This window comes from Bubalus bubalis, chromosome 15 (assembly GCF_019923935.1).
Source record: "Bubalus bubalis isolate 160015118507 breed Murrah chromosome 15, NDDB_SH_1, whole genome shotgun sequence".
NCBI lineage: Eukaryota > Metazoa > Chordata > Mammalia > Artiodactyla > Bovidae > Bubalus > Bubalus bubalis.
Window position 1 is genome coordinate 24290409 of NC_059171.1, and position 15535 is coordinate 24305943.

General features: G+C 36.7%; 1 protein-coding gene across 12 annotated transcripts in view; it reads left to right on the top strand.

The window, feature by feature from the left end:
• The window catches only part of OXR1 (oxidation resistance 1), a 543504-nt gene that overhangs the window by 486008 nt on the left and 41961 nt on the right, over window positions 1–15535 (top strand). For all 12 annotated transcript variants that reach the window (XM_044928605.2, XM_044928604.2, XM_044928606.2 and 9 more), the window contains 3 exons: window positions 2102–2286; window positions 5418–6175; window positions 13220–13388. In XM_044928605.2, the coding sequence (XP_044784540.1) occupies window positions 2102–2286; window positions 5418–6175; window positions 13220–13388 (1112 nt within the window). The remainder of the gene's footprint in view (window positions 1–2101; window positions 2287–5417; window positions 6176–13219; window positions 13389–15535) is intronic.

The window sequence follows — 15535 nt, forward strand, 5'->3', positions numbered from 1 at the left end:
TTCAGGGGATGTTGAAGGTCAGCAGCTGCAGCAGCACATGGTTTAATCTTTGTAGAGGTAGATGGCAAGCACCCATGGCAAATGCCAGTTAGTTGACAGGGCCCCATCATGGTATTAAATTCAATCATACTTTGGGAGGCATTTCATGACCATCCATCCCACATAGCTAGGCTCATTCCTAGGTGATGATTTTGCTGATAGGCCATTCAGTGTGCTATTCCTGGACTAGGTCTTTATAGTCAAAGATCTCTGGACATCTGTCTTCTAATTATGATCCAGGAAAATAATCCCTCTTCTTTTATCCTCCCATGTCTAGAATTGCACTATTACAATCATTGATACCATACAGAACTATGTATTTGATCAACTGCTTCACATTATCTAGTCATCATTATTTTCATTGGAGGTTCAGTTACACCTTTGATATTGTAAGAAACAATAATCTTGTAAAACTGGCAAAGTACAAATAATACAGCTAGCAATATTATTAAGATCATAATTAGAATTAAGCCAGGAACTTCTATTAGGTTTAGCCCAGTGTATTCTCAGATCATCTGATGTAGTCTGTTCTATACTAATCTTTATCTTTCAGGGAAATTATATATTGGCACTGTCCATAAAGCTCCCAGTCCAATTTCCTAGTGTTACTAGGCTGGTTATCCTTAGCATAATTTAATTGTTCTCAAGATTAAGTGCTAAGTCACTTCAGTCGTGTCTGACTCTGTGACCCCCTGTTAACTGTAACCCACCAGGCTCCTCTTTCCATGGGAAGGGGGGGCCTTAAATCTGAAATGACCACAGCCTGATGTTAACCTCATAAATCCATCCTATAATTGTAGGAGGGTTTTTTTTTTTCCCTTGGCTGAATTTTGCTTGTTGTTCTGATTGAGCTTGAGTAGTTTAGAAGAAAATTCATATTATGATCAGGGTCAGAGCAGGCATTACTAATTGGCCAGATGAGAAGATCCCACCTACTAATACTGAATCACTTTATGCAGAAATCAAAGAAACTGTAAATCAACAGTACTTCAGAAATAAATAAATGGATAAATAGTATGGGATTAAAGAATTTTTGGTACTTGAGTTGGAGTGATTAATGTTTGTAACTCAAATGTGGAGAGAGTATAGTATAAAGCATTGGACTTTTTGGATTTTGGATCTTAGTCCTACCACTTATTAGTTAGCTGTGTTGTTGATTATTTATAACAAATTGCCTAGCCTCTCTCAAATTTAATTTTCTTGCCTCTATTCTCATTTCAGTACTATAATTATGAAGAGGAAATCGAAAAAATATATATAAAGCATGGTACATACAAAGCATTCAGTAAATATTAGCTAATATTAGTGGGATCAGCTTCTTATGTACTTCAACTTGCTCATTTGTAAGATTAGAGGGTTGGATTCTTTATATTTGTATTGCTATTTATATAAATATATTTAAAATGTCATAGCTTTTCATGATTAAAGTAGATGCCATATGCCTTAGAAGTCATAGAAGTCATCTAATCTATCCTATGTTACAGATGAAGAAACAGCCCAGAGGCTGTGCTTGCTCAAGGCCACATAACTAGGCTAGCAGAGTTAAGTAAAGTTGAGACTTATTTTTAAAGATACTTTAAACAAATTATACTATTTTCATTTTATAGTGGATTGGGTTATAGGCACATTATTTATTAAACTTGCATTGTCTGCATGAAACTATTTGATACCTTTGGTGAGGGAACAACACAAGAAGTTGTGTGCAAATTAATGTGAAACAAGGCTCATGCCTTTAGAGGACTGTAAAGTCCTCCATACATTACTGCAATTATCTTGCTGATGTAACTCAACAGTTTACTGAGGCTGCAGATTTTAATTCCTGACTTGACTGATTGACGGTGAATAATATTCTTTGTACTTTGCCCTGCTAACAAGGAGAATTTACTGGGAAAATTTAGGTATTATTAAAAACATTTTCATGAGAATGCCATAGTGCTTGAGTGTACTACTTTTGTGTAAGGTAGGTGGCTTAACATGAGAAAAAAATCAGTAAAAATATCTAAAATAATTTTTTGAAATGTAAACTTTGAAGATTAAATATTATTTTCTTTTTTCATCTTAGGGCACAGTCAGTGGTGTATTGCTAGTTACACCAAATAATATAATGTTTGATCCACATAAAACTGACCCATTGGTTCAAGAGAATGGCTGTGAGGAATATGGCATCATGTGTCCAATGGAAGAGGTGATGTCAGCGGCAATGTACAAAGAAATTTTGGATAGCAAAATAAAGGAATCCTTACCCATGTAAGAGTGATATTTATACTCCTTTGCAGTTTTATTTCATCTAGTTAGTTGACCTTGGTCTAATAACTCTTAAGTATCTTTTAGTAGTTTTATTATGGATGATTTTCATTTTATCAGTAATGAAACATAGTATTGAAAAGATTATTCTTTATGCACTGGAATAGTTAGGAATTGTTTTAATTGATATTGGCATATTTGATCAGAGAACCTGATATTTAAAAATAACCTGTAGTATTCATTTAATTCAGTGTTTACCAACCCTTTTTCTTCAGATACAGAATTCATAATTCTGTTATTTTTATTAGTAATTTAAAGTAATATAAGTAATCAAGGATACCTTTCAAATTTTCCTTAGAAGAGCCTGGAGAGTTGAGTGTGGGATTTGGGAGAGGTCATGAGCAAAGACCTGACATTAATAAAACTAGAGCAGCTTTGTCTTTTATTTACTGATTTATATGTTTGCATCCTTCTCTCTCAGGAAAGTATAAAATATAGGGGGAGAAGACCCACAGATTGCACAAGTGTAAAGTTAACCTTGGAATGTACTGGTTATGGATTTTGTGTGTTTCAGGTAACAGGTGTGAGGTTACAGGTCAGCACAGCCTGTGAAAGTAATGACAGAGAGAAAAGGGAAGAATAATAAATAAAAGAAGAAAATAAAAGATAGGTATACAAAGAAAGGAATAGGAAAGTACAAAGGAAGAAAATTGAAATAGAAAAGAGCTTCCCTGCTGCTGCTGCTAAGTCACTCAGTCGTGTCCATCCCTGGGATTCTCCAGACAAGAACACTGGAGTGGGTTGCCATTTCCTTCTCCAATGCATGAAAGTGAAAAGTGAAAGTGAAGTCGCTCAGTTGTGTCCGACTCTTAGCAACCCCATGGACTGCAGCCTACTAGGGTCCTCTGCCCATGGGATTTTCCAGGCAAGAGTACTGGAGTGGGGTGCCATTGCCTTCTCCGAAGAGCTTCCCTATTTCTATTTCTTCATAATTTATCATTCCTTTGTCAACAGTTTAAAAACTGTCTTCACTTTAACTGATACTGAGATTTCTGTCCCTGTAATAACCTACAAAGTTGATAATGATTGTTTTAAAATTAACCTTTGTGAGACAGAACTACTTACAAAAGAGACTTACAAAAGAGAGAAAGTTATTTTTGTTTCTGAGGCAGACTGCATAAATTGTTAGAATACCTAAGGTAGAATAAAATCATTTATTTAAGAATGTCCATTATACCGGCCACCCCAATAGATAACTGTTTTGGCTTGGTAAACTCATCTTTAGAGGTGCAGATTATTCCTAAGATTGCCTCTACTATTAGTTATTTAATATATCATTATCTAAAATCAGTCTGAGCAAATAAAGATTACCGTGGCAGGTAGAGAGGTGAGACAAAGGTGAAGGAGTGAAGGATTAGATTAAAAGAGAATCAAGATTATAGCTATGTCAGTCATGAGTGAGATCATTTTCTCTTGCCCTGATTTTCCATTTGTGTTAGTATACTTTGGGATTTTATTGAGTATTATGTGGTATGGTCCATAACTATTCTACACAGATGCTGTGGAACTCTTCCTCTTGTAAATCACTTTTTTTTTTTTATCATTTAGAATATCACCTGGAAAGACCATCTATTTGATCCAAACATTTTTTTAAAAATTACTCCAAAAAGACATTTCTTTAAATCCTGCCTTATGAATTGATTAAAAACAAATATCTGGCAACAGATCAGATAAATGAGTCCTGTGGTTTTGCAGAATAATGTTATATGTGGTAAAAATGAGGTGTATAAGATTTTATTGGTTTTCTTCTGTCTTTTACTGGGAAGTTGATTTCAAAGGTATTGTTCAGGAATAATAGCAGCATGACTGACATTAAAAAAAAGTTACAACACTTATCTAAATCTGTGTCCTGTTGGATTTACTTAATTTTATCTCTTACCTAAGGCTCTTCTACAGATAGTGTCTCAAACCTTTTTGCTGAGTTCCAGGACTCTTGCCTGGAAAATCCCATGGATGGAGCAGCATGACATGCATGCTGCAGTCCCTGGGGTTACAAAGAGCCCCACTTCACTTTCTTTCAGGACCCTTATGTGCAGTTTTAGTTGATCACCAGTAGATGACACTGTTACATATTTAATAGCACAGACTAGATGCTTGGATTTCTTAAGGTGAATCAATCATTGCAAGGAAAGTAGAGCTAGGAATTGGACTTCAACTAATTGATACTTTTTTAAAAAGTATCAATTATAAAAATATCAAATACTAGAATAAGAGGAAAAGAGTTACCCAACTTTACCATCCAGAGGTCACCAATAAATTTTGTGTCAACTTACTTCCCAGTCTTTTCTATTCTCAAACTTGCATAAATATTCTTTTCCCACTAAAAACTCGTGTAGTTTCCGTTTACTCGTTTTTAGCCATCATTTTAAATTGTTGATTTGTATATCATGCTGTAGTGTTTGTACGGCCTCCATGCAGAACTTACACTACCTAACCTTTGAACATTAGTGCTTGTATATTACAAATGGCATTAAACATGGAAATCTAGAAGTAACGATGAATCATTCAGCTAGCTAATATCTAACCTGTTAGCTGAACAAGTTCTCTTAGAATTGTTAAGAGTTGTCACTGGAACCATGAAGAATTCCTCTAAGTACTTTTGCCTTGATTCTGTTCAGGTTGATTTTTAGCTTTGCATTTGAGTCATTTATTTTAGTTTAATTTCTGTTTAAATCTATATAAGCACTATGTGTGTGTACATAGTATCAGTCAATGTGCTTTATTAAAACATTTAAAATTTTAATCAAAACTTTATTTAAGCCTATTTTTCATATTTCATCAGTGAGTAAATTTTAGTTTAGAATTACAGCTTCACCCAAAAGTTGTGTCTTCAACTTCTCTTCAGGTAGATCAGTTCAGTAAATCTAACATTGATATTTCCCATATCTTAAGTAGTTGATGCAGAAACTTAATTACTTGTTCTATATGAATCAGTTTTTTAGTATGCTATTAAGAGATGTATGCTTTGTCCTTTTAGAAAAGCCTTTTTAGTGATATTAATTCAGTGTTAAGTTTGTGGAAAATAAAATTCTATAATTTAAAAAATAATAACTTTAAATTTTGTTTACTGACAGAGAGATAGATCAGTTATCAGGAAGGGACTTCTGCCATTTAAAGAAAGTGACAAGAAGTAATACTGATGAACTAGACTCAAGAGTCCGTGATGCAGCTAATGACAGTGCCAGCACCGCTCCTAGGAGCACTGAGGAGTCTCTTTCTGAAGATGTGTTCACAGAATCAGAACTCTCTCCTGTTCGGGAGGAGCTTATTTCTTTGGATGAGCTACAACACGATAAATCATCTGGTGCGTCATCAGAATCTGTGCAGACCATCACTCAGAGCGGAGTAGAGTGTTTGACGGTCATATCAGAGGCTGCTAGTACTCCTGATCACTTAAAATCTGGTTCTGGACATACTGCCAATGAAGTTGGGACTCTTTCTCTTAAAACTGGTTTAAATAATCTTGAAATGCCCACTAAGGAAGGAGATCAGGCTGCAGATAATCTTCTAAAAATATCAGGTCTTAAAGAACAAAGCACAGGTATAAAAAAAGATAACCAGGATTTTCCTCTTGATGAGAATTCACTACATCAAGAAGAAGTTGAAAAAGAAAGTATGCCTTGTGGGGAAGCAACAGAATTAAAACAAAAGCAAGTTGTCGACAAAGGAAAACAAGGAAGGGAACAAAATCAGGACTCAGAGACTGAGGTAGAAGAGCTACGGAAACTCTGGAAATCCCATTCCATGCAACAAACTAAACAGCAAAGGGAGACTATTCAACAGGTGTCACAAAGAGAAATTAAGCATAAAATAGCAACAGCCGACATAGAAGGTAAGTGTTGAGGAATATATTAAGTTAGTTTGTCTTACTGTGTATTGTCTCTCTCTTTGCTCACTGACTCAAAAGCTGCTGTATCTTAGGCCACTCTGAAGGATAATCTAGTGGCCCTTGACTGATGTTTCTCTGGGACAAGTACATAGTGTCTGGTTTCTACAGTCTTATCTCACAGTGGATTATACACATATTGAGCATCTTTTTCACCATATTTAAACATTCCTGATTCACTGCATTCTGTCTTTAAACAATTTATTTCTTGAAAATGCACAGAAGTCTATAATACCTAATGATTTCTCCCCCCCCCCCCTTTTTTTTTTTCATTTAGTTCTTGGTATGTTACATCATTAGAATACTATTTAAAATTGTGTAGTGTATTAGTTGCTCAGTCATGTCTGACCCTTTGCAACCCCATGGACTGTAGCCCACCAAGCTCCTCTGTCCATGGAATTTTCCAGGTGAGAATACTGGAGTGGGTAGACATTCCCTTCTCCAGAGGATCTACCCAACCCAGGGATCGAACCTAGGTCTCCTGCTTTGCAGGCAGATTCTTTACAATCTGAGCCACCAGGGTAACCCCTTAAAATTGTATATCAGATCAGATCAGACCAGTCACTCAGTCGTGTCCGACTCTTTGCGACCCCATGAATCGCAGCACGCCAGGCCTCCCTGTCCATCACCAACTCCCGGAGTTCACTCAGACTCAACGTCCATCGAGTCAGTGATGCCATCCAGCCATCTCATCCTCTGTTGTCCCCTTCTCCTGCCCCCAATCCCTCCCAGCATCAGGGTCTTTTCCAATGAGTCAACTCTTCGCATGAGGTGGCCAAAGTACTGGAGTTTCAGCTTTAGCATCATTTCCTCCAAAGAAATCCCAGGGCTGATCTCCTTCAGAATGGACTGGTTGGATCTCCTTGCAGTCCAAGGGACTCTCAAGAGTCTTCTCCAACACCACAGTTCAAAAGCATCAATTCTTCGGCGCTAAGCCTTCTTCACAGTCCAACTCGCACATCCATACATGACCACAGGAAAAACCATAGCCTTGACTAGAGGGACCTTTGTTGGCAAAGTAATGTCTCTGCTTTTGAATATGCTATCTAGGTTGGTCATAACTTTTCTTCCAAGGAGTAAGCGTCTTTTAATTTCATGTCTGCAGTCACCATCTGTAGTGATTTTGGAGCCCAGAAAAATAAAGTCTGACACTGTTTCCCCATCTATTTCCCATGAAGTGGTGGGACCGGATGCCATGATCTTCGTTTTTGAATGTTGAGCTTTAAGCCAACTTTTTCACTCTCCACTTTCACTTTCATCAAGAGGCTTTTTAGTTCCTCTTCACTTTCTGCCATAAGGTTGGTGTCATCTGCATATCTGAGGTTATTGATATTTCTCCCGGCAGTCTTGATTCAAGCTTGTGTTTCTTCCAGTCCAGCATTTCTCATGATGTACTCTGCATATAAGTTAAATAAACAGGGTGACAATATACAGCCTTGACGAACTCCTTTTCCTATTTGGAACCAGTCTGTTGTTTCATGTCCAGTTCTAACCGTTGCTTCCTGACCTGCATACAGATTTCTCAAGAGGCAGATCAGGTGGTCTGGTATTCCCATCTCTTTCAGAATTTTCCACAGTTGATTGTGATCCACACAGTCAAAGGCTTTGGCATAGTCAATAAAGCACAAATAGATGCTTTTCTGGAACTCTCTTGCTTTTTCTATGATCCAGAGGATGTTGGCAATTTGATCTCTGGTTCCTCTGCCTTTTCTAAAACCAGCTTGAACATCAGGAAGTTCACGGTTCACATATTGCTGAAGCCTGGCTTGGAGAATTTTGAGCATTACTTTACTAGCGTGTGAGATGAGTGTAATTGTGCAGTAGTTTGAGCATTCTTTGGCATTGCCTTTCTTTGGGATTGGAATGAAAACTGACTTTTCCAGTCCTGTGGCCACTGCTGAGTTTTCCAAATGTGCTGGCATATTGAGTGCAACACTTTCACAGCATCATCTTTCAGGATTTGGAATAGTTCAACTGGAATTCCATCACCTCCACTAGCTTTGTTCATAGTGATGCTTTCTAAGGCCCACTTGACTTCACATTCCAGGATGTCTGGCTCTAGGTCAGTGATCACACCATTGTGATTATCTGGGTCATGAAGATCTTTTTTGTACAGTTCTTCTGTGTATTCTTGCCATCTCTTCTTAATATCTTCTGCTTCTGTTAGGTCCATACCATTTCTGTCCTTTATCGAGCCCATCTTTGCATGGAATGTTCCCTTGGTATCTCTGATTTTCTTGAAGAGATCCCTAGTCTTTCCCATTCTGTTGTTTTCCTCTATTTCTTTGCATTGATCGCTGAAGAAGGCTTTCTTATCTCGTCTTGCTATTCTTTGGAACTCTGCATTCAGATGTTTATATCTTTCCTTTGCTCCTTTGCTTTTTCCTTCTCTTCTTTTCACAGCTATTTGTAAGGCCTCCCCAGACAGCCATTTTGCTTTTTTGCATTTCTTTTCTATGGGAATGGTCTTGATCCCTGTCTCCTGGTACAGTGTCATGAACCTCATTCCATAGGTCATCAGGCACTCTTATCTATCAGATCTAGGCCCTTAAATCTATTTCTCACTTCCACTGTATAATCATAAGTAATTTGATTTAGGTCATACCTGAATGGTCTAGTGGTTTTCCCTACTTTGTTCAATTTAAGTCTGAATTTGACAATAAGAAGTAATTGCAATTTGTAATTGCCAAAGTTATATAATCCCTTCATTTTTTAAAAGTGTAATTAAACATAAAATCTGTTTCTGAAATTCTTCCGGGTATCCACAGGTTCCATCATTGTCTGGGTGTTTTTCTTTAAAATGCAGTACTAAAGAGACTTCCCTGGCTGTCCACTGGTTAAGACTGTGCTTCCAGTGCAGGGGGCCCAAGTTCAATCCCTGGTCAGGAAACTAAGATCCCAGATGCCATGCGTTGTGGCCATAAATGAATTAAACATTTTTAATTTAAAATAAAAGGCAGAACTGAGATAAATTAAATACCATTTTCTCTTTCAATTTTGTATTTTCATACTGTTTACTTTTGAAAATTATAGTAATAGCTTTTATTTCTACTACACAATGATTCTGCTTTGTACATTATGTTAAAAGTGGTATAACTCAAGTATCTTAGCTAACATTTCTCATATTCTGTTGGAGTATTGATTTCAGATTAATCTAATTTACGTATTTCTGTTTTATAATTAAAATTTTAATTGTTCAGTTCAGTCGCTCAATTGTGTCCGACTCTTTGCGACCTCATGAATCGTAGCATGCCAGGCCTCCCTTTCCATCACCATCTCCCGGAGTTCACTCAAACTCATGTCCATTGAGTAGGTGATGCCATCCAGCCATCTCATCCTCTGTCGTCCACTTTTCCTCCTGCCCCCAATCCCTCCCAGCATCAGAGTCTTTTCCAATGAGTCAACTCTTCGCATGAGGTGGCCAAGGTACTGGAGTTTCAGCTTTAGCATCATTCCTTCCAAAGAAATCCCAGGGCTGATCTCCTTCAGAATGGACTGGTTGGATCTCCTTGCAGTCCAAGGGACTCTCAAGAGTCTTCTCCAACACCACAGTTCAAAAGCATCAATTCTTTGGCACTCAGCTTTCTTCACAGTCCAACTCTCACATCCATACATGACCACAGGAAAAACCATAGCCTTGACTAGACGGACCTTTGTTGGCCAAGTAATGTCTCTGCTTTTCAATATGCTATCTAGATTGGTCATAACTTTTCTTCCAAGGAGTAAGCGTCTTTTAATTTCATGGCTGGAGTCCCCCCAAAATAAAGTCTGACACTGTTTCCACTGTTTCCCCATCTATTTCCCATCAAGTGATGGGACCAGATGCCATGATCTTCGTTTTCTGAATGTTGAGCTTTAAGCCAACTTTTTCACTCTCCTCTTTCACTTTCATCAAGAGGCTTTTGAGTTCCTCTTCACTTTCTGCCATAAGGGTTGTGTCATCTGCATATCTGAGGTTACTGATATTTCTCCCGGCAATCTTGATTCCGGCTTGTGCTTCTTCCAGTCCAGCGTTTCTCATGATGTACTCTGCATATAAGTCAAATAAACAGGGTGACAATATACAGCCTTGACGTACTCCTTTTCCTATTTGGAACCAGTCTGTCGTTCCATGTCCAGTTCTGACTGTTGCTTCCTGACCTGCATAATTGTTAAAATATGCATAAAATAAGATTTACGAGTTTAACCATTTTTAATGTAAAATATAGGAGCTTTAGGCATATTCACATTATTGTACAACCATCACCACCATCCATTTCCAGAACTTTTTCATCTTCCTGAGCTGAAACTCTGCTTATTAAATGATAGCTTCCATTCTCCCTTCCTTACAGTCCTTGGCAAGCACCATTCTATATTTTCCCTTTTGTGTGTGGCTTATATCCGTTGGCATAATGCCTTCAAGTTTCATCTATGTTGTGGTGTGTCAGCATTTTCTTTCTATATAAAGCTGAATAATGTTCCATTGTACACAGCACATTTCCTTTATATGTTCATTTGTTGATGGACATTTGAGTTGTTTACACCTTTTGGCTGTTGTGAATAATAATGCTGCTATGAACATTAGTGTACAAATAATTTGTTTGATTTCCTTCTTTCATTTTTTTTTTGGTTATATACCGGAAGTAGATTTGCTGGATTGTATGGTAATTCTGTGTTTACTTTTTTGATGAACCACTGATCTGTTTTCCACAGTGGCTATACCATTTTATTGTCTCACCAGCAACACACTAGGGTTTGATTCAGTTTTTCAAAACGGAATTTTCTTTGCATTTAGATATACTGAATTTCAGAGAAGGCAATAGCAACCCACTCCAGTACTCTTGCCCGGAAAATCCCATGGACAGAGGAGCCTGGTAGGCTGCAGTCCATGGGTCGCTAAGAGTCGGATATGACTAAGCGACTTCACTTTTACTTTTCACTTTCATGCATTGGAGAAGGAAATGGCAACCCACTCCAGTGTTCTTGCCTGGAGAATCCCGGGGACGGGGGAGCCTGGTGGACTTCCGTCTATGGGGTCTCACAGAGTCGGACACGACTGAAGTGACTTAGCATAGCATACTGAATTTAGATATACTGATATATACTGTATATAATTTACATATACTGAAGACCTAAGGATTATATTCAATAGATGTTAAGTAATTACATTCTATAAAAGCTTGAATATTTTTTCATTATTCAGAGTTAATGTTCATTAAAGAACTTGTGACAAATATGTTGCTTTTTAGAAAATTTATAAACAATTACCTGGAATTCATCACCTGGATTTGATCCTTGTTAATATTTGATGTATTTATCTTTGCTCTTTAGTGCGTATGTGTATCTACATACACACATTTACATATACACACATATACAATATTGATATAATTTGTATATATCTTTATATGTGTATAGTTTTCATATAAAATTAGGATTACATGTAGTATAGTTTCTTGCTTTTTTCACTTCATATTTTATGTCATGAACATTTTCCTGTGTCATACAGTTGACCCTTAAACAACTCAAGGGTTAAGGGGTGACACATACTCTTTCCCACATTCAAAATTTTATGTTTAACTTTACAATCTGCCCTCCATATCTGTGGTTCTGCATACATGGATTCAACCAACCATGTATAGTAGTATTAAAGTATGTATTATTTGAAGATCTACATATAAGTGGACCTGGGCAGTTCAACCCCGTGTTGTTCAAGGGTCAACTTGAACCTGTATAGTTCTTTCATGGTTTTTAATGGCCCTGTAATTTAGCTATTTCTGTATTTATCAAGACATTCACTTGTTATTAACAATTCATATTATTAAGATTGATGTTGTAACGAATGCTGGCATAGATATCTTTATTTGATATGTTTGTGTTTGGTTGTCTTATGTTCTGAAATCTTTGAAAATGATAAATGTTGCATTCTGGTTGACCCAGTAATATAGTAGACTGCTTGTATTTTATTGCGTTTGTTTGGGTGCAGGGTTTAATTGGGTTTTCCTTTTATGACATTACTAAAAGGAGAAAGTTTGGTAGATATGTTTAGATAGGTGTTCCTGGATTGCTGGTATTTGGTTTCTTCTTTTTTGTATGTACATATGGAGGGAGGACAAGAAAATTAGTTTTAAGTAGCTAATTTTAAGGAACTTGAGATTCTATATAGGGAGGTATTCAAAGTTTCTGATCTTTTATCATAAAACTATATAATATAAATATATAATGTAATATAATTGTGAGAAGAATAGTAAAAGTTCATTCTTTTAACCTGATGCAAATGCTGGGGCTCAGATAGATTATGTATCTTGCACAGTGTTACACAGAAAAAAGCCATGACTGGTATCCAGATCTCCTGACTATAGCAAAGTGCTTTTTCTTCCATAGTATGCCTCCTTCGTAAGCTAATGTCTAGTTTCCTGAATTGATCCTTATTGTCAGACCTTCAGTGTGTCATATGTCAGCATCTGTGGTTGGAAGGGTTAGAGATAATTCAGGCTTAATAAACTAAACAGATGGCTGAATCTAGCATATTGTTTTTGTCACACCTTCATATGTATGTAAAAGCCTCAGAAACTTTTTTACTGAATTTTTTCTGTAACAACCGTATTACAGTAAAACTTTGAAAATTCTGCAAACTTATTTAGATATTGTTCTAGAAAGATGATAGAGAGTGTGCAGAATATTGTATATGTATGTGTATGAATAATTACTTTAGTGTGGTTGTTAGAAAAATTTAACCAGAATTTCTGGATCTTCCACATTTTTTCCTAATACCCTTAGATACAATATCAGTTCATAACTTGGGTGTTAGTTTATTAGTCTTGCTATACTTGTCACTTTTGATGGAAAAATATACACGCTACTTAAGAGAATTCACCTTTCAGTAAATTAACGTTTTATTCTGTAATTATTTGTCAAAAGTTTAGAGATAAACATTACTTAGTCTGAATTGTTTTAAATTATTCAAACATGGTGTATGAGAATTGAATAAACACTCTATCTCAATTCTAGGTTCTGCACTTTTAAAAGAAAAGAGAAGGCATCGATTGCATAAGTTCTTATGTCTCAGAGTCAGAAAACCTATGAGGAAAACATTTGTATCTCAAGCAAGTGCAACAATGCAGCAGTATGCACAGAGAGATAAGAAACATGAATATTGGTTTGCTGTGCCACAAGAAAGGTAAAACAATAACAACAAAATCTGGAAAACATTGAGATTCCTTGAGTTGAAATTATTTTATATAACAGTTCACACCAGTAGCAAAGTACTGAAATAGTTTATGATTAAAACCTGACATTAAATCTGTTCAAAATCAATTAGCTCCTCTTTTATACTCTTTAATTTACCCCACTTTTAATTTTAGTCCCCTTTGTGGTTTAATGCAAAACATATGAAGATATACCTCGTGTTACTAGTAAACAGTCATAGTTAAAATGTTTTAGATCAAGAAGGTTCATTAAAATATTAACTGGTACAGCTCCACCTCAAGGCAGGAAATGATACAATTTCTTTTTTTTTTTACTTTGTATTTTGTTAACTGAGATAGCCAGTTATCACTGTTGTGATAGTTTCAGGTGAACAGCAAAGGGACTCAGCCATACATATGCCTGTATCCGTTCTTCCCCAGAGTCCCCTCCCATTCAGGATGCCACATAACATTGAGCAGAGTTCCATGTACTATACAGAAGGTCTGTGTTGGTTATCCATTTTAAATATAGCAGTGTGTACATGTCCATCCCAAACTCCCTAACTGTATATAATTTCTCTTTTAAAAATTTCATCAAATCCTTTCTATTATAAATGCTTGCTGTATACATAGCACTAAATTAGCTACTAAAAGGATCTGGTCTTCAAATTATTTTTTATACTCAGTGCACAGTGAAATTTCTCATATTATGATTGATCAATATTTGTAAAGGATGTCTGTTATCACTGTATTGTAAATACTGACATTTTAAGTTCACTGTATCATAAATAATGACATTCTAAGTTAAAACTTACATTTATCTATTAAATATATCCAGTGGGATTTAGATAATGGAACAGTTTGCCCTCTATGGTTAGATTATACATTTAAACACTACTTGAATGTGCTCTTCTAAAACAGTTAAAATTTGCATCACTACTTTTCTCTTTGAATTTATATTTCAATTATACTTCCTCATAGAATCTTATTATAAAGTAGTATATTTTTATTCCTTTTTACATTTTTTGCAACAAATTGCATATATTTACACATTTATCTGGGGCTTCCCAGGTGGTGCTAGTGTTAAAGAACCCACCTGCCAATGCAGGAGACATGAGACGCCGATTCGATACCTTGGTCAGAAGATCCCCTGGAGAAGGGCATGGCAACCCACTCCAGGATTCTCGCCTGGAGAATCCCCATGGACAGAGGAGCCTGGCAGGCTACAGTGCATACGGTCACAAAGAGTCAGACATGACTAAAGCGACTGAACATGCATGCACTGTGTGTACTGACATTGCACATACTAAAAATTTTCTGACTATTCTCAGAAGAGTAAAGGATCTAAGGCTCCCTACTTGCTAACACGTTGGCCTGCCTCCGTTTAGTGAGCGCTGGCAGAAGAGTCACAGCAGCAGCAGTCACAGCTCTAGCACTTGTATGAGTTCTTTGAGCTTCACTTCCCACACTTGGGTGTGAAGAAGGCCAAGTGACAGCTGCATATGCCATGGGTTATGTTAAAGAAGAGGAACCATAAGTTTAGGGAACCTAAAATTGCTATAATGTACAGTAAGCATGGTTTCCCTTTGATCCAGAGTAAGATACTAATGGGCTTTCCTAGTGGCTCAGTGGTAAAGAATCAATCCATCTGCCAGGCAGGAGACACGTGTTCAATCCCTGGGTCAGAAAGATCCCCTTGAGAAGGAAACCGCAGCTCACTTCAGTATTCTTGCCCGGGAAATCCCATGGACAGAGGAGCCTGGTGGGCTACAGTCCATAGGTTCACAGAAGAGTCAGACACAACGTAGCAACTAAACTTCCACCACAAGATACTGAATATTTCTGCCTTCTAAAACCATGCTATGCTTTGTTTTCTGTGCAAACATACATGAAAAGGTAGTGCTGAACACAGGTACACAGTGCCTCTGCCCCTAAAACATGCAGAAATCCAAGAGAAAATTGTCTTTCAACACCTACATTATTCCAAATATTAATTAAACCTGGAATAACATTTTATCATTAAAATTATTACTAATGAACAGTTGATCAAAGCAACATGAATTATAATTTATCATACATAGCTATTACACATAAAATGTAAAATACAGGAAATGTCTTAATAAAATAGTTAGGGCTTTCC